At 36.2% G+C, this 19151-nt stretch overlaps 2 protein-coding genes and 1 pseudogene across 3 annotated transcripts; 2 read left to right on the top strand and 1 right to left on the bottom strand.

The window, feature by feature from the left end:
- Positions 1-726: 726 nt before the first annotated feature.
- Positions 727-10160, top strand: LOC121780267 (annotated as a pseudogene).
- Positions 10161-11825: 1665 nt separating this feature from the next.
- LOC121779636 (eukaryotic initiation factor 4A-3-like) lies at positions 11826-15334 on the top strand. Its single transcript, XM_042176991.1, has 8 exons — positions 11826-12213; positions 12377-12617; positions 12703-12783; positions 13163-13270; positions 13366-13485; positions 14096-14263; positions 14730-14816; positions 14932-15334. Exons 1-8 carry the CDS (start codon positions 11912-11914, stop codon positions 15043-15045), a joined length of 1221 nt encoding a protein of 406 aa, XP_042032925.1. The 5' UTR covers positions 11826-11911; the 3' UTR covers positions 15046-15334.
- Positions 15335-15414: 80 nt separating this feature from the next.
- LOC121779635 (protein MOS2-like) lies at positions 15415-17701 on the bottom strand. Of its 2 annotated transcripts, none has more exons than XM_042176989.1 (2): positions 16113-17701; positions 15415-15814 (listed from the first exon to the last, which is right to left on the bottom strand). In XM_042176989.1, exon 1 carries the CDS (start codon positions 17509-17511, stop codon positions 16150-16152), a length of 1362 nt encoding a protein of 453 aa, XP_042032923.1. In that variant the 5' UTR covers positions 17512-17701; the 3' UTR covers positions 15415-15814; positions 16113-16149. The 2 variants fall into 2 exon arrangements, with proteins under 2 accessions (XP_042032923.1, XP_042032924.1); XM_042176990.1 differs by having other exon boundaries at positions 15415-15756.
- Between the last annotated feature and the right edge of the window lie 1450 nt (positions 17702-19151).

Genomic DNA, 19151 nt, shown 5'->3' with positions numbered 1-19151 from the left:
TTAAAATTGATTTAGAATATCACAAACTTTGTATTTTGTTTGGTATTTACCAAACTGATCCAAATGAGATATTTTTATTAAAATCTTATTTTACGTGGGCAATCGTGATACGTTTTTTATGATATTTTAAATCACTTTTTAAGCTCATAACAAATAGGATAAAAAGTCATGTAGGATAAAAAGTCATGTAGAAAACTACGCTGATTTAATTGTGTCAATTATGATAAAAAAAGATTCCTTGTAAGGTAGTCAAATAGATGATAGACATGCCGTGAAAAATAACAAATAAATGTAAATTTTGTGGTATTCTATACCAATTTTCAAGTTCGTGTGAAATACCAAACTTTGACAAAAGTTTATGATTTTAGGGACCAATATCCCATAAATCGATAGTGATGATAGGAATATTTTTGGTATATTCCGTACTCAAAATTACTTGGTTTTATGGATTTCTTGAAGAAGAAAAAAAAGGAAAAGAAAACAAAGAAGTTTGACAATGAAATTGGCCCCGATGCTTTATTTGTTTGAAGTATGGTCCGGTTGTGATACCCTACCCTGGCCCGACACATGTTGCCCACCCGTCCGGTCCGTCCCGACTCCCCCACAGTGGAGGGGGACACCTGTCGCGCCCCTCCATGTCTCCCCTTCTTTATCCCCACGGTGAATGCTCTAATGATCCTATAGCAAAATATAGTATTTCAAAGAAACTTATATGCGAATTTAAGCATTCCGGTTAAAAAAAATAGATCACTTAACGCAGATTCAGTGACATTTCCAGACCTACAAAACTTTAAATCGAACCAAACTCAGAAATTAATTTGTAGAATTAAAATCATTATTTCATTATTTCATTTGTAGATATTGTTGGGCCGACGCTGATGGTTTGAATTGAAGGCCCAATAAGCTTCATGTTCTTCAACTTCACATCCTTTTCTTCACCAGAAAATACACAGCAAAAATTTCGCGGCGAAACGGAGAAACCTTCGATTTTCGGTGTGTTTTGAGAACATCGTTCAATTATTTAGGAAAATTAACACTGTAATAAGTGAAATGGGGACAACCGAAGAAATTTTAACGGAGCTTCTCGGCGTTGAAATGGAGCTTCAGGATGTTCAAGGTATTTTTCCGTTATATTTTAATTAAATGTTTTTTTGCCGCTTTCCTTTCACCATTTCCTCCCAAAATATACTACTACCCCATTGTTGCTGTTTGTTATTCGGCATTTCCCGCCACATGTTTAGCATTTTTTTTGACATGTATTATTAACTGTATTCAATCAAATTTACGTAAATGTGGTATCCTCCGGTAATCATCGTTGATCGTACAATCAACTGTGTCTTCTGCTTATTTATCAATAACACTTGCTGTTTTTGTGTTTTACAATTGTGTAGAATTTTCAAATGACATAAGCTAATGTAGCTAAATACACTTCCATTTTTTTGAATTGAGTTTTTATGAGGGATATAGGTTGTGGTGCTAAGTTTCTAAATGTTCTGCTTTCATGCTGTCTCCCAGAGCAAATAAAGGCGTTGCTCGAACAACAAGAAAATTTGCATGAAAGGCAATCCGAACTTAAAGCTCTACTGGAACATAATGAGTTATCTAGGAGCCATGGAGGAGATGAAGCTTCTGTTTCTGTGGAGAACTGGTCTTGGACATTTGAATGGGATTCCCAAGCTGATGATGTTAGGCTAAATGTCTTTGGCATATCTGCATATCGTGCAAATCAGCGAGAGGTGGAGAAAGCTATCCAGATATGATTTTGAGCTGTTTTCTTTATACAGAAAATTAAGTTGAACTTTCGATGTGATTTTGCGTTGTCTCAGTGAAGAATCCACTTGTGTTATTTTTTGGCTGCTTTTTTTTAGAGTTTCAGTTGATTTCAATTATATATATCCTGTATTAAATCCGTGGAAAGGCTGGTAATCTTGCTCTGCCTGAACTAAACCCATTTTCTGTGTCCATAGAGTAGATTGCTCGTTTAAATGCTGATGAGAGTGATAGCTGCTGGTTCTTGTATTCGACTTGGGATTAAGATATGTATACACATCGCAGCGTGTTTCTTTGTCTGTTCGATATAAAATATATTCCATTGTAGTAATTCAATGAAATGAAACAACAGATGTATCTTAATTCACGAGATGCTACTTCATTCAGTTATTGCATGTCAAAGTTCGTGGTCTTCTCTAAACAGATTTTAAATGCAATCATGAGTCGAAGAGATGTTTTAGTGATCATGGCAGCTGGGGGAGGCAAGAGCTTGTGCTACCAACTTCCAGCAGTCCTCAGAGAAGGAGTGGCTCTTGTTGTTAGCCCTTTGCTGTCACTTATTCAGGACCAGGTTGTTTTTTTTTCAATGGATATTTGTCGAATGGCTTAAAGTTAAGGAATAGCAGTTCTGATTTTACTCATTTCTTCAGGTAATGGGTCTGGCTGCTCTGGGTATCAAAGCTTTCATGTTAACATCAACAACCAACAAGGATGATGAGAAGTTCATTTATAAAGCTCTAGAAAAGGGAGAAGGAGAGCTGAAAATTTTGTACGTCACTCCAGAAAAGATATCAAAAAGCAAGCGGTTTATGTCAAAATTGGAGAAGTGTCATCATGCTGGTCGGCTCTCTCTGATTTCCATTGATGTAAGTATATGAATGGCTGATTATTGAACTCTTCCTTGAAACAACCAATGCTGCTCTTATTCCCATGTTGACATGTTCATTTTTTCATTCATTTCCTTTTCTGTTTGGGTAGGGAGGTTTGTAGTTGAATTGTTGTATATATTTCTGAGGTTAAGGAGGCAATCTTGTGTAGAGTTATCTTTTGTGCTATTTATGACTCCTGATATTTAAGGTTTTACATGATGTCATATTCTGGTGTTGATAGCAAGACTTAATATTGTTGACCTGGAAATAGGACAAGTAGAACCTTGAGAGATTGAGTAACAATGTGCCACTCGGGAATTGGAAAAAATTATCTATAATGCTGGACAACAGGAAGATTCCATAATCAGAAAGTATTTGAAGAATGGAATTGGACACTGCTCCATATCATTGGATGAGGAAACAGTATTTGGACTAGCTATCTCATATGAGAGAACTCGGTATTTGGACTTCCTGTATTGTGGTTTGGTGATCATGTGACCGTTCACTCTAATTGCAGTTTTTTTTCGAGGGGTTTATTGTAAGGTAATTGCTTGCTGATATTTGGTGGCACAATGTTTTTCTTATCACTCTCCAGGAGGCACATTGCTGTAGTCAATGGGGTCATGATTTTCGTCCAGACTACTGGAATCTTGGTATATTAAAGACTCAGTTTCCTGATGTTCCCATGGTTGCTTTGACTGTAGGTCATGTTCTTCATTTAATTGATAAATAAGAACTTGGAAGATTATTGATTGTATATATTTAATTGCTCTGTCATTCATTTTATTTTGTTTGTAGGCCACTGCAACGAAGAAAGTACAAGAAGATCTGATTGATATGCTACATATTCCAAGATGTGTCAAGTTTGTCAGTTCAGTCAACAGGCCCAATCTCTTTTACATGGTATTGCTTTCGTTCTGGCTTTCTTTCCAGTATATTTAGGTGAATTAAATCTTGACTTACTAGCCTCTGATAATGTGAAATGATTCACAGGTACGAGATAAATCATCCCTTGCAAAGTCAGCAGTTGATGACATAGGCTGAGTTCATACAAACATCATATCCAAATAAAGAATCTGGGATAGTATATTGCTTTTCTCGAAAAGAGTGTGAACAGGTATACTGTATCCTTTATATCCTTCCTGGTTGGTCATGCTCATCTGAGAAATTAAGTTTGTTTGTGACTTTCTCTTGGTTTGGTGATAATATTATTTTTTTGATCGGTAGAACTGTCTCTAGGTTTTTGTACAGGATGGTTGGGGAGCGTCAGTTGGGTGATAAGGATCTGAAGTTTTACTTGGCATTATATGATTTGCTGCCTTCTAAATGTCTTTGCCTCATATGAACTTCCAGCCTGATGTAGTACTTATCTGGAACTAGATTCGGATCGATAACTTTCTTTGGTTGCTCTCTTTTATTATTTGGCATGAAGATTGGTCACAGTAACTTCTTAGTAACGGTTAATGCATGTGTTTTTCTGTTTTTTACTTTCTGAAGCTGTGCTCTGTGACTAGTTCAAGCATATCTAACTAGGGTTGGATAAGATGATGGTTGGATTTTTGTATTTTGAAAAATCAGTTTTCTTTAGTAATTCCTTTAGTTGTTAAAGTTTTTTATTTTATTAACCATCCATAAATGATAGGTTGCAAAAGAATTGCGAGAGAGGGGAATCACAGCTGATTATTACCATGCAGATATGGATGTCCATGCTCGTGAGAAAGTTCATACAAGGTACAATTTGACAATTTGCTTCTTCATGCGCCTAAAGGGACTTTTAAGAATGCTTGCATGGCATTTGCATTGCATCTATGCTGCTAGACTTAAGAAATCTTAGGCTGAGAAATCTCTTAATATTCTTTGCCAAAATTTTGGACGCTCTCATTTTGCTTAATCCAGTACAACAACAAGATGAATAATTGCTTCTTTACAACATAGATGGTTTGGTTGAGTACCAGTCATTACTTAGGAATCTGGTATGGGATTTGGGAAATGAATTTGTGCTTTCGAAATTGTGAATCAGGAGTTTTTAGTGAGTTCTGGGGACATCCGGCCATACCTTTTCCCTTGGGACTTAAGTTACGATACTCTAGTTTGGCGTTTTGCTAATGGACAGGCCACTAGTGTACAACATGATGATTGTTATACAGTACTAAAGATGAATATCCATGAAGAAAGTCCTAGCTGCACTAGGTTTTCCTATTGTTTTCAAACTTGAAAATGCACATTACGAACTTTTTGGGGCTGTAATGTTTGAAACTATTTCTCAATTTCTGACTAATCTGATGCTTACGTGTTCTATGATATGGTTTCCTTAATTGGTTTATCTATGTGATATGATATCATAGGTGGAGTAACAGCAAGTTACAAGTCATTGTTGGCACGGTATGTTCGATTATTTTATTATACTTCAATATTTTGGTTGCAAAACAAAATAATGTGGTCTTCGATGTTGTGCAGGTGGCTTTTGGAATGGGAATCAACAAGCCAGATGGTTAGTATCTTGTGTTAAATTTGTTATCATGCTGAAAGTTGGAGGCTCACTTGGATTATATGACTAGTCGACTATACGCTAGTAAATAAAGTGACTGTTCCTTGCATTGTGGTTAAGACTTAGAATCAGTTACTTAAAAGAAGAGAGGTAGTTGAGGCCTTGACAAAATTTTCCTCTAAATATAAATTTTTAAATTGTGAAATATCAAAGAACTCAAGTTTCTTGCTGACCCTTCAATGTAGCGAGTGGCTAAATTTTCTTAAAATAAGTTATGTCCTTGATACATAGAGCATTCCAAATCTGTCAAAAGGAAATTTAGTTTACTGATGAGTTTTGAGTTCTCGAACCGCATAAATATGGCTGTAGAACAGTAAAATATAGATATAAGCGGAAAAGTAAATAGACATAGTAGAGAAAGTAGTAGTATATTTGGTATATTTTATTACTCAACACATGCCACATATATATAGTACAAGACACTAAGTTAGGCTATGTCACATCACCGATGTGGGACAGAATACTAATATTCTTAACACTCCCCCTCAAGCTGGAACATCTATATTGGCCAGCTTGGTACAAAGTTCTCAAAAATGTTTTTCCTCAAACATCGGCAGCGTAGCCGAAACTATAGGGTAGTAGCAGTTGCAGCTGTTGCATAAGTAGAGTTGCAAGGCAGAGTAGTAGTAGCTGTAGCTGTAGCAGAGTAGCAGCTATAGGGCAGTAGTAGCATATGCAGAGCAGTAGTAGCAACTGTAGCAGAGTAGAAGATGCATGGTAGTTAGTGTCAGCTGTAGCAGAGTAGCAGCTGGACAGTAGTTGCAACTGTAGCAGATGCAGGTGGTAGTATCAGCTGTAGCAGAGTAGCAGCTGTAGGGCAGTTGTTGCAACTGTAGCAGAAGTAACAGATGCAGGCATTGACAGTTGCAGCAGAGTAGCAACTGTAGAGCAGAAGTAGTAGATGCAGCGTAGTAGTGATAGTTGTAGCGTAGTAGCAACTGTAGCAGGAGGACAACTGTAGAAGTAGAATAATAACTGCTGACAAGAGCGCACGTAGATAAAAAGCAAGTAAGAGCGCAGGTAGATAATACCGCGCAGAGCAACGGAGCAGGAGTTGAACAACATGCAAATAATAGCGCAGAATACAGCAACGTAAAAACCCTAGTTTGGGCAGAGTAGCGGAGTAGAGCATAGCATAACTGTAATTTCGGAAAGAGTGGTATAGCAGAACCATAATAGTGCAGAATGCAGCAACGTCAGAAACCCTAGTTTGGGCAGAGAAGAGCAGTTGTGCAATATAGTAGTGGTAGAAACCCAAATTTCGGCAGAGTAGAGCAGCAACACCGTAAACCCTAGTTTGGGCTTAATAGCGCAGGAGAGCGGAACAAAACATAATTTCGGGTAGAGTAGAGTAGTGACGGAAGAGCAGAGTGGGGATAGTAGAGCGGGCAGCGGCAGAAACCCTAATTTAGTTCCTTTTTTTTTTGTTTTGGAAACCCTAATTTTCTAGAGACGGATTCGAATCCGCTCTGATACCATGTAGAACAGTAAAATATAGATATAAGCGGAAAAGTAAATAGACATAGTAGAGAAAGTAGTAGTGTATTTAGTATATTTTATTACTCAACACAGGCCACATATATATATTACAAGACACTAAGCTAGACTATGTCACATTACCGATGTGGGACAGAATACTAATATTCTTAACAATGGAAATTCAAATTATGTACTTACTGTCCTTGTATGCATTCATGATAACTTGAGATTTCCTATTATGTAATGATTAACTAAAAAGCTGGTTGTAGTCAGGTTCATTGTTCATCACAGCCTAAGCAAATCAATGGAGACGTATTACCAGGTTTGTGTTGAGTGAATTTAGTTTTGCCTTTGTGGTCTTCATATTTATTGTTTATTGTATTACTGGAAAGCCTAATTTTCTCTTACCAAAGGAGAGTGGTCGAGCAGGAAGAGATGGGCTTCCTTCTGAGTGCTTGCTATACTTTAGACCAGCTGATGTTCCTCGCCAGGTAATTTAGTTAGTGATCTGTTTTTGACTCATATATCCACATCATTATGAATCTTATGTTAACAGTTTTTCTGCAGAGCTCAATGGTTTTCTTCGAAAATGCAGGGTTGCCCAATCTGTATGACATTGTGCGATATTGTCTGGTAAACATCTTCTATCAGAAACTAATAATATTATAAAAGGTTGAGATTATCCTTTAAAATTATTAGCTTTCATCGCCCATCCTATGTGTTCAAATATCTATAGATATAATTCCAAAACGACAATTAGTGAAGTTCTTATTTAACAATTCTATCTTTTGTTGTATTCGTGGACATCCATCTGTCTTGACTAGTTTGTAGTATAGTGAATAGTTCCTTCAAGTGAGTTATATGAAATCATGAATAAAGGCTACCGCCTACCATGGACTAACATTAGGCCCTACTCTGATTTGCTACACAACAACAGTTTTGCATTTTGATTCTTTCTTCTTAGTTGTCTTTGTATATCAAGGTTTTTGAATATATGACTAGCTTATCGGCTTTCTGGAAATTTGCAATTGTTGTTTCAGCTTTTATCTCTTTTCTACAGTCTAAACAGCAATGTCGGCGGGGAGCTATCTTTAAGCATTTTGCGGAGCCTTTACGAGATTGCAATGGTACAACTTAGTGCTAGCTATTGCTATTTTAATCAATTGCTTTTTCCCTCAGAACTGCCATCTAAGTTTCTATTCTCTTTTCTCAGGGATGTGTGATAATTGTGCCTCCAACAATGAGTTCAAGGAGCTGGACGTATCTGGTAACTTCATATGATTTATGACTAAAAAGCTCTTACTTCCTGATTTAATAGTTTATGTAAGCTGAGAATTAGTTTAACTGTGGACAGTTATCAACTTTTATGGAAAGGAAGAAAACTGGATTTCCATTTTCCACTTTGGGTTATGGTTACCTTGTAAACATGATGGCAAACCTAATAATCCATTTGATTTGACTGGTCAAACATGCCTCATGTCAACATTGGCCATATAAATGTGATTTAAGTTATATCTGAATAAATATGTAAAAATGCAGATCATGCAAAATTTGTAGTATCAATGTTGCAAGAAATACTAGAGAAAGACCAAAGGGCAACAATGTTGCAATTAGTTGACAAGATGAAGATCAGAAACAAGGATATGGGTATGTTCCTTCTCATGGTCCAATTCCAAATATGAGTTTCCCTCATATCTTTGACCACTACAAACTTTTTAAAATTGGCTCTCTTGTTCTCAATTTGGATGCTAATAAGTTTTGACTGAATATTGATTGGTCCATCCAAACAACACGCTTTTCTTTGATCTTTTGATCGATATAAGCATCTTTAGAGGATGATTTGTGCACACATACAAATATTGAAATCTTTGAAATTATACGTTTGTCCCATGGAAGGTGAAATGGAAGTTTGATTGCCGTGTAACTTGATTGATGCCTAAGTTCACAAATTTACCCTACTCAGAATTTCTTTGAATTCATGCAGATCTGGTGCTAAAAAAGGAGCAAATGGACAATTAATAGTTCAACTTGTAGTGGATATGTTTTGGTATGATTTCGAGATCCAGTTCTCTTTTTCTGTAATCACCATTTTCTACACCTAAGAATAGCCTTTGATATTTGATCTTCAATACATTGTATCATTTTCTCTGAGCTGTTCAAAATTAAAACAGCAGAGAGGGTCTGCAACTGTGTCCTTCTGTTGTGATCTTTAACGAGTGAGTTATCTGCAAATAATAGACTCTGAACTATGAAAGAATAAATTGGATAGTTCCTGTCATGCACTGCTTGAATTATTTTGGTCCTGAAATGAAATAAAACACTATTCAGTTATAGAAGGAATAATTTCTTTGGTTCATAGTTGTTCAGATTGTACATAATTCTCCTTGTGCGTTGCCCTTAGTAGAAGTTGATTTCAGTGAGAACTTTTATCATTTTCCTGTAACACTTGCTCCTCTAGTGCAGAAAGAAGAATTCCAGCACACTTCATATACCACTAATGCGTATGTGACAGTGGGGCCTTTAGCAAAGCAAGTATTGCATGGCAAGGATGCTTAGTGCATATTTAGTTGCCTCTAAACATCTCAAAGCAATTTATTATTGACTGTGCCTCAGCATGAAGCAGGCAAACCAAATCAAATACTTTGTTCTAAACAGATGTCTGATATTACAGCTACGAATCATCTTTGCATGACAGAAATTTGGTAGCATGTGATGCAGTTGATTTGAGCATGTTATGTATTTGTGTCACTTGCAGGGAAGAAAGCAGTCAAGCTTGAAGTTCGTTCTGGACAGCAAAGCAGTTTGACTAACTTGAAATCTAACAAGCGCAGCAGATCTAGCGTACTAGAATTTAAGCTTGATGAGCTGCGAAAGGAGCTTGCTTCGCTTGATGGTGGGATTTTCCCTCACTCGGTTCTATCCACTCAGCAAATCAGCGTGTTGAGTGACACGAAGCCAGAATCAATGGAAGTGGTGTGCTTGCTAATTCTTGTTTTTATGTTACTTATGTTCCTTGAGGCCGTTGCTGTGCTTCTGCGTGCCTGCTGCAGTTGCGCACGTGTATTTCTGTAGACCTTATTACGTTGCGATTCTTTATGAAACTCAAAATGGTTGTTCGGTATTTGTCCATTTGCAGTTGGAGAAGATAATCGGAAAGGTGAAGGCTGAGAAATATGGTGAAAAGATTTTGGATGAAATCAAAAGTTATGAACCCAAGAATGAGATGGATGAGGAGCCTTCTCATAAGAAAAACAAGAAGCCACTAGTTGTCATAGAAAGCAGTGACGATGAAGCATGAAGATTTAGGTTTTATATGATGGGCTAATCTTCATCAAATATTAACTGGAATCCCGCTACTCTGAAACAAGTTAATTTATCTAATTTGCAAAGTAAGTACTCATATTGTTAGTTGTGTTTAGATAAAATCATAAAACAACAATTAATGTATGGACTTTTTATCCATTTTGCAATTTTCGATATTTTCGATTTAGTTATACTTGATTTGCTGTCTTTTTTGCAACAGAAAATTAGAGTTTTAAATTTGCATTATGGCAACGTTTTACTATCATGTTTAAATTTGAAAGATCTCATTCACAGATGACTTACCGTTTAATTTCAAGATAATTATATATTTTTTTGTCCCCGAACATTTAAAATTATCTTTTAAAGTCTATTAATTTTGATGTAACATTATTACTTTTTCACTATTTCAAACTTTCTTGGACAAAATACCCTTGAGCCATATAGACATTTCAATCTATTTATTCTCTTTTCTTTATTAAAATATTTTAATTTATCTCTCTAAATATTTTTTCCCCCTCTCTTTCTTCTGTTTTCTTTCCCATTTTTTTCTCATTTCTTTTAATAAAAAGGCAAAAAAAAATTTAGGGAGAGAAATTAAATATTTTTAGTAAAGAATAGAGAATAAATAAATTAAAATAACCTTCTTCATGTCCTTAGGGTATTTGCATCCAAATCAATTTGAAATAGTAAAAAAATAGCACAAACTATATTATATTGAAGTAATAGATCTCAAAATTTATTTTCAAATGTTACATACCAAGATTGATACCTTATCAAAGTCCGCGAATAAAAAAAAATGTTCCCTCATATGTAAATAATAAAAAGTTACTACTCCATTCATTCTGTGGTAGTGAAGGCGTTTATTTTCGTCACGCGATGTAAGAAAAATTGTAGTACTCCATTAAGTGTGTTAAGTAAATGAAGAATAAAGTAGGAAATGAAAAAGGTAGAAAGATGAAGAGAAAATAAAGTACTCCCTCCGTTTCTTCATAGTTGAGGCAAAACTTTTCGGCACGGAGTTTAAGAAATGGATGTTGAATGTGTTAAATTAATAGATAAAAAGTAAGATAGGAGAAAAAATAGAGAGAATAAAGTAAGAAAAAGTAAAGTATGAAAGAGAAAAAAATTACTATATAGGGAAATGACTCAACTATGAGAAAACTTCCAAAAATGGAAAAATGACTCAACTATAGAGAAATAGAGGGAGTAATAGAAAATAAAGTATGTGAGAAGAAATATGTTGACTTTTAAATGACTCCACTAGTATACAATGTACCAAAATGATTTTACTAGTATGGATGGAGGAAGTACTTTTTTTCTAAATCTACATATTTTTAATTTTAAAACGTTAGGGTTGCGTTAAAGATAGAACCATTCTTAAGTGTAGAACCTAGAACTCTACATATTTTATTCATTGGATGAGGAAAAAATGACGGTCAAGATTAAAAATCATACATATTAGACTATGTTTTCACGACATTCCGGACTCAACATGTGAAAAAACTCACATGTTGATGGAAGAATGAATGAAACGAAGAAGAGTCAATGCATGCTTTATTTTTTCACTTATCTGCATTCACCCATTAATAATAGTTTTGGTTGTAATGGGAAGTTGTTGTGCAAATCAACACCATTGGATTAAAAGATCTAACGACCTCCGTTTGACATTTGTTCTACGTTTAAGAATGGTTCTACGTTTAAGAATGGTTCTATCTTGATCACAATCCTAAAACGTTAATCTTATTTCTTAAATTATTAGAACAAGATAATTATATTATATATTTATTTATTTTAAATTAGTATTAAAAAAATCGATTACGAATAAATCAGAGTTTAATTCTGACTACATTATCTGCCTCCACGTTGTCACCAAAAAAAATCATTTTGGGGGGAAAAACCTAAACTAGGGCTTTTTTCAACCGGCGAAATTCACTCAGGCAATATGGCGGGGATCCAGAGAGGCGGCGGCTCCCGGCGCCCAGCAATGGAAGACGATTCCAAGCTCGTGTTCGAGACTTCGAAAGGTGTTGAGCCGATTTTGAGCTTCGACGAGATGGGTATAAAGGAAGATCTCCTCAGAGGAACCTACAACTACGGCTTCGAAAAGCCTTCCGCTATTCAGCAGCGGGCGCTTGTGCCGATCATCTCCGGACGTGACGTCATTGCTCAGGCGCAGTCCGGTACCGGCAAGACTTCCATGATCGCGCTCTCTGTTTGCCAGATTGTCGATACCAAGTCTTCAGAGTACGTTCCCTGCTTTTTAATATAAATTGATATGGTTTTGAATTGAGATGGTTATAGTTTCTTGATCCGTGCCTTTGGGTCAATTGAAACTGCATTATGATAAACAGCATAATTCAATATCAAATGCGATTATCTTTTAATGTTGATTTTTTCTTAAAATTAGAGTTCAAGCGTTGATACTATCACCTACGCGAGAGTTAGCTTCCCAGACAGAGAAAGTGATATTGGCAATTGGTGACTATATAAATGTGCAAGCTCATGCTTGTGTTGGAGGCAAAAGTGTTGGCGAAGATATTAGAAAACTAGAGCATGGAGTTCAAGTGGTGTCGGGCACTCCTGGCAGAGTCTGTGATATGATCAAGAGGAGAACACTACGCACTAGAGCAATCAAATTATTAATCTTGGTGAGTTATTTTTTGTGCTAATTCAATTTCCATGACATGATATTGTAATGGTTCTTACAACATTTGCTCTCTTTAATATCGTCAGGATGAGTCTGATGAAATGCTGAGCAGGGGATTTAAGGATCAGATTTATGATGTCTACAGATATCTTCCACCAGATCTTCAGGTGATCTCTATGTGCATGTATGTATTTAAATTCATTTCTACAAGTTTGGGCTCCACATGCTATGATGCAGTAGTCAATTGTTCAGTGATTTATCTTCTATTTTATTGTAGATTTATTTAGAAGTAGTAGTAGAATATTTTAATTAAGGAATAATGTAGTTGGTTTGCTACAGCCACAAGCATATTTGATGTCATATCTGAAGAGCACCTTTAGCTGATTTGTACAAAGATCTCTCTTCATGGGTTCATCATTTTTTCTTTTCCTGTTCCTTTGTGCTTCTAATTTGTGGTTTATCATGGTGTGTGGCTAATGCTCATGTGAATCTTGGATGTTGTCTGTTTTTAAAATAGTACTTGATTTATTGCAACTGGTGCTGTAGGTGGTGTTAATTTCTGCTACCCTTCCAAATGAAATATTGGAGATCACAAGCAAATTCATGACTGACCCAGTTCGTATCCTTGTAAAGCGTGATGAATTGACTCTTGAGGTACATTTGCTTTTATTTTTACTATTACGGGCTTCTGTGTTTTTTTCGTAACTTTTACTTTTGTTGTTTGATTCTCCATGTTTTGTTTATGACAGGGCATTAAACAATTCTTTGTCGCCGTAGAAAGAGAAGAGTGGAAATTTGATACTCTATGTGATTTATATGATACCCTTACAATCACTCAGGCTGTTATCTTCTGTAACACCAAACGGAAGGTAATTTGCCATTCACATTCTCATTACTTAATGTTAGTGTTTGCTATTCTGTTAGTAAATTGTTGTTTTGATTGCCCTGCATTCTAGAATCCATTAAAAATTCCTCAATTACCTTAATGTTTATTCCAATTCTTCAGTTACCTTCCCTTTCTTTGAATGGTGATGAGTACTATCTGACATTTTTCTGTTGCTTATTAAATACTCCCTCTGTCCCGGTTTAAGAGTCCTGTTTTGCCATTTCCGTCCGTCCCAGTTTAAGAGTCACATTTAGAATTTACCATATTTGGACATAAAATTTAACCTCATTGTTGATGAAATTTACACTCAAATGACATTACTTTCATAAAAATAAAACAAAACAAAATCCTAAACATACAAAAAGTTAAAAGGGTCTCACTTTCCACTACCTCACTTCAATTATTACACACTCCAACAACCACAACCTTACTTCAATTATTACACACTACAACAATTTCTTAAAACCCGTGCCCTAACTAAATTGCACTCCTAAACTGGGACGGAGGGAGTAGCTCACTTTATTCTTCCCTTCTCACAATATTTCTAATTAGTAGTACTATTTATGCAAAATTTCCCCCCTTGTTTTTGACAGGTGGATTGGTTAACAGCAAAAATGCGTGAGAATAACTTTACTGTCTCATCTATGCACGGAGATATGCCACAAAAGGAACGTGATGCAATTATGGGAGAGTTTAGGTCTGGCCAGACTCGGGTTCTTATCACAACAGATGTATGGGCCAGGGGATTGGATGTCCAACAGGTAACCATATCGTTTGAGGACTATGTCTTTATTATGAGAAGTTTCTCATCCAATGTTCTTAATTTGCTTTTCTCTTGCAATCTCCAGTCCACCAAATCTTAATTTACAGCATCTAACTGATCTACTTAGTGTCAGCTCTATTAATTATATAACGGACTTGATGGCTATGAACATTCTCTGTTTACTAGGCAGTAGTGAATTCTTCATATTTGTATGTTCAGTGTTCCACATTAGAAGGTATGTAGTGTCTTAAATTTGATCAACAATGTTATTTTGGATTTCTAAGTGGCATATTCTATACAGAGCTATTATTGTTAACTTCAAAACCTTAGCTGATCTATGATTGATGATGCAACCAGTCTTAAATCTTCTTGAATTTTTGTTTGTTTTAGGGATCGTTCATCATCTCACATCTCTGCGTTGTCTCTAATACAGAATGTTTGATAAACTTGTTTTCATTTAACAGGTATCTTTGGTGATTAATTATGATCTTCCCAACAACCGTGAGCTTTACATTCACCGCATTGGGCGGTCTGGGCGTTTTGGAAGAAAGGTGAAAAAATGCTTTTGATCAACTTGGCTAAAAAAATAGAGCATTTCTTTAAATCAACTGCCTGTGTTTCTGTTACTGCTGCCATCGTACTAACATATGTGGTTTGTTTGTGCAGGGTGTTGCCATAAATTTTGTCAAAAGTGACGATATCAAAATCCTAAGAGATATCGAACAGTACTACAGTACACAGATCGACGAGATGCCAATGAATGTGGCTGATTTAATTTAGCTGGATGGTTGTTGGTGCAGCTCGCCAGTACAAACCTGGGCTCAGCAAAAAAGTTGGACGTGCACTATGCTGGTTTTTCGTTTTCAGCGTCTGCGTGATTGAGTGGAATTACTATATACGTGGTGTTATTCTGAGTGCTATTTTGTATCGAGTCCAGCTTTGTTTGTGATCTGTGTAGATACTCAACTGGAATTGTTTATTGGTATTGGCTTCTTGAATGCTGCTTCTTTCCTTTCATGTGTATCTTGGTTCTAATTCCACAAATGAATGCAAAAGTTACTTAGCCGAATTGGAATGTTTGGGCACAGTGAGTTATATATTATTTGTGATCTCATTGTAATTAGTACTTGTAAAGTGAGTGCACAATTATTAATAGACCTTTTGCATAAACCATTAAACAACTCAAATTAAGTAACAAGGAAAAAAGGTATAGATTTGTCGGTGAGTTACATAAGAGAATAGGCTTGATGAGATTCAGGAGGATAGGAGGAGGTCGTAATGGTACAAGGAACCTGATGAGGACTCCATACATTAAAATCACAAAAAAGAGGAGATGGGAAGGCAAGAAAAACCCCCTTAATACACTCCCACTTCTTATATGGCACCAGTGGAGATCCCATACCTACAGGAGCCATCATCAAAGCCTCAAGTCCTTTCAGTGGTGGAAGAGGCCGAGCCTCCAGAAGGTGGAAGAACCCCTCCCTGCATCCACTGGGGCAAGCCAGTTTTCATTTAGGATTGGACTTCACGTCTTCACCTAAGCATTTCACTGAACAGATCCCAAATGAGCTAACAATACTACGCAGTTTTATCCCAAGAGTGTATTTAGATGACAAGCTCCCAACTTAAACTTTGATATAACTTTCATTTAGGATTGGACTTGCTGGTGTATTTAGATGACAAGCTTAGACAGTATAACTTTGAAATAATACATCAAGTCATAGTAAAAAGAGATTCTCCATAGTTGAGACATAAATTTTGCATCTACAACAATAATAGCAAAAGAGTTGAAAGATTTGAAGTTCTGCATACAATAAAACAGTGACAAGGGTAGGCTTTAGTTATACCTTACACCAGCAAGGCTAACAATAAGGAAGTCGGTGCTTAATAACCAATATCGCTTGGATCTCCCGTGTACTCTGCAACCTGCTCAAGCTTCACATTCAGCAGCTCATGAGTATCAGCATCCCTAACCAGACCAGTTTCCTTTTCTGAATCCCGTTCCAGCAGAGTACCATACACACCCTTGTGCCTGCCACACAAAACAAGGACAGGTCCTCCGCGCTTTGGAAGAGCAGTCTCTAGTAAATCCTGATCGACCCCTTGCACCAACTCCTTGCTCTCATCAACCGATATGTCACAAACACCCGGCCCCACGACATCCATAACAACCCCTTTCTTCAAGTATAATCTCCCACCCTTCAATTCCTGACTAACAATCCTTACCCTTATATGATTCCTCAACCAATCCACTCTCTCATTCCTTGCCTTCACCTTCTGTTCTCCACTCTTCCTATCATTTTTATCTCTACGCATATCACTCTCTTTAACCCTCGATTCCTTCAATTTTCTAATACACTTCTCCTCCCCCGCCAAACCCACCTCCACCACATCCCTACTCCGAACTTTCACCTTTTCATTGCTCTTTGACATCCTCACAACTAATAGCTCTCCACCATTTCTCACCTCCAAGATTCTACCTTTCATACCCATCTCCCTCCCATTTACTATCATAACTTCCTTTTCTTTAACAAACCCTTTCGTATCCTTCTCTTTCACCCCCTTCATCTTCTCCGCCTTCCCATTGGCCGTCACAGGATTCGCACCGGCATTACCATTGGTGCTAATCTGTTTCTCCGGCACTGGAAGCTCATCAGTGAAACCTAATCCACCTCTATCTCTCTTCCTCGTAACCTCAGCAACCTTCACATCCTCCTTCGCATTGCGGCCAATCCCTCTACCCTCTTTCCAACCGTACCCCGATAGCAACGCTGCACCAAACCCCTCCACCGGAACATCTTCGAATTCATCCAACCCCGGACCATCCGGTAAGTTCCCCAAATCCTCTCTCAACCTCCTCAACTCCATATCCGAAATCGTTTCATAATTACCATTAGGAGCAACGCTCACAGCGGCCGAGGGTTCCCGGAGATTGAGGCCATAGCCAGTGGAAGTATCGGTGGGTTCGGGATTAGAGCCAGGATCCAGCTCGAATTGTACAGCCGCATCCTCGCCGTCCGGTTTGGAAATCGGCGGGAGAGTATGGAGGTTTTTGAGCTTTTTATTAGGGCGCCACGCGTTGGGGATTGGAGCAATCGGTTTGATTTTGGATTCCTCCGCCGGCGGGGGCTCGTCGGAGCGGAATTCACTGACAAAATTGACGGAGGGAGAGCCGGCCGCCGCATTGGACGGCTTTTTCAGTCGATTGGATTGGGATTTGGCGTTGATGGAGAAGGAAAAACTCATTGTGGATTTTAAAGAAAAACCTTCAATCAAACCCAGCAAGCTCAATCAACTGACTTCGAATTGTGACGTATCGAGGAGTGTGAAGGGGATTGGTGGAGATCGAAATTTGGGTTTCGGAGTTGAGCGAAGATCCTTTGAAGTTTGAAGGAATTTAGAAGAGAGGAATGGTGGATTTCGCGTTTAAGAATAAGAAAGATGAATGAAATTAGGAAATTAGGGCTTTTCATTTTTTCCTTTTTTTTTGGGCCAAAATTATTGTTACCTTAGCCGAAATTATTGTTTCTTTACTTTGTTTTCCTTATTTGGGCCCAAACTTTAATAGACTACGTTTCATGCAATAATGTCTAAACTCCTTGCCGCTAGGACAAAGGCTCTAGATGAATAAATTGCTACTCCTGCTATATACTCCCTCTGTTCATAAAATATTGTTCAAGTTTGATTCGGCACGAATTTTAAGAAATGTAAAGAAAAATTAGTAGAAAAAGTTAGTGAAATGAGAGTCGAACTTATATATTAGTTTTATAATAGAATGAGAGTGTAAATAGTTGATAGAAAGTAGAGTCCATTTATCAAAAGTAGAAAAAAAGTAAATTGGATAACTTTTCATGGACAAACCAAAATGGCAAAATTGGACAACATTTCACGGACGGAGAGAGCATGAAGTTTTTTTTATTAAAATAGTAGTAGTACTTAAAAATGTATTGAAATGTTTATATTTTATTTTTAGTTTATAAATAATAATTAAGTTTTTCAAATATAATAATCCTAACATATTCTTTTACGTTAAACTATTTATTGGTTCAATATTAGTTACACTCCATGATTCGTGTTTAGCTAGGCTATCAAGTTATTGGGATTCAAGATAAATCACGATTCATGTACTATCACTTATTAGCTAGGTAATCAAGTTATTTAGTTTCAAGTGTATGTATATAAATATGTGTGGGGCATTGAAGTTTTCAGGATTTTGGATTCGGGGGTACGAAAAAATATCCAAACAATCTTTTTCATTGTCTTAAATATAAATGTCTTGTATAGACGCCAATATAACGACTAAATAAAAATTATATAGTTTAGAAATAAATCTTTTGGATATAAAAGTATTTGAGTAAAGTTTTAATAACTTTTTATAAGATAATACTACTAGTTTTTAGAAGTGAACCTTGTGAACATAAATAATTTAAGCAAAATGTCTATTATTTTAGAAAATATAAATATAAATATTTTATTAATTATAAATGTTTCATATAGATATGAATATAATTGCTACACAATTGATAAAATAGTTTATAGGTAATTTTTTTTATTATTTGAGAATTTGATCAAGAAGTATATAAACTTATTATTTCGATTGTTTTAGCAAACAATAAAATACATCTATTCTTTCAATTGTTTGAATAAAACTAACAAAAATAAGTAAATCAATTAGTATTTTAAAGAAGTAAAAGGCTATAGAACTTTTAATTGTTTGAATTAAATAAAACATGAAAAAAGTAAACAAATTGTATTAACAAAACTAAACAGAAAAAGATTTGAAATAAGTAAAATGATATAGAAACTTTAATTGTTAGAATAAAAGAATTGAGAAAAAAAGGTATAGAAATCAAAACGTAAAAGAATTAGAGAAAAAAAAGTATAGA

Source organism: Salvia splendens, chromosome 19 (genome assembly GCF_004379255.2).
Source record: "Salvia splendens isolate huo1 chromosome 19, SspV2, whole genome shotgun sequence".
Lineage (NCBI taxonomy): Eukaryota > Viridiplantae > Streptophyta > Magnoliopsida > Lamiales > Lamiaceae > Salvia > Salvia splendens.
Note: the sequence above shows the minus strand (reverse complement) of the source record. Positions and strands in the feature narration are given on the sequence as shown.

Coding starts and splice junctions, on each gene's coding strand:
- LOC121779635 (XM_042176989.1), bottom strand. CDS start 17,511: ATGAGTTTTTCCTTCTCCATCAACGCCAAATCCCAATCCAATCGACTG.
- LOC121779636 (XM_042176991.1), top strand. CDS start 11,912: ATGGCGGGGATCCAGAGAGGCGGCGGCTCCCGGCGCCCAGCAATGGAA. Junction 12,214..12,376: donor GTCGATACCAAGTCTTCAGA/GTACGTTCCCTG, acceptor TCTTAAAATTAG/AGTTCAAGCGTTGATACTAT. Junction 14,817..14,931: donor CTGGGCGTTTTGGAAGAAAG/GTGAAAAAATGC, acceptor TTGTTTGTGCAG/GGTGTTGCCATAAATTTTGT.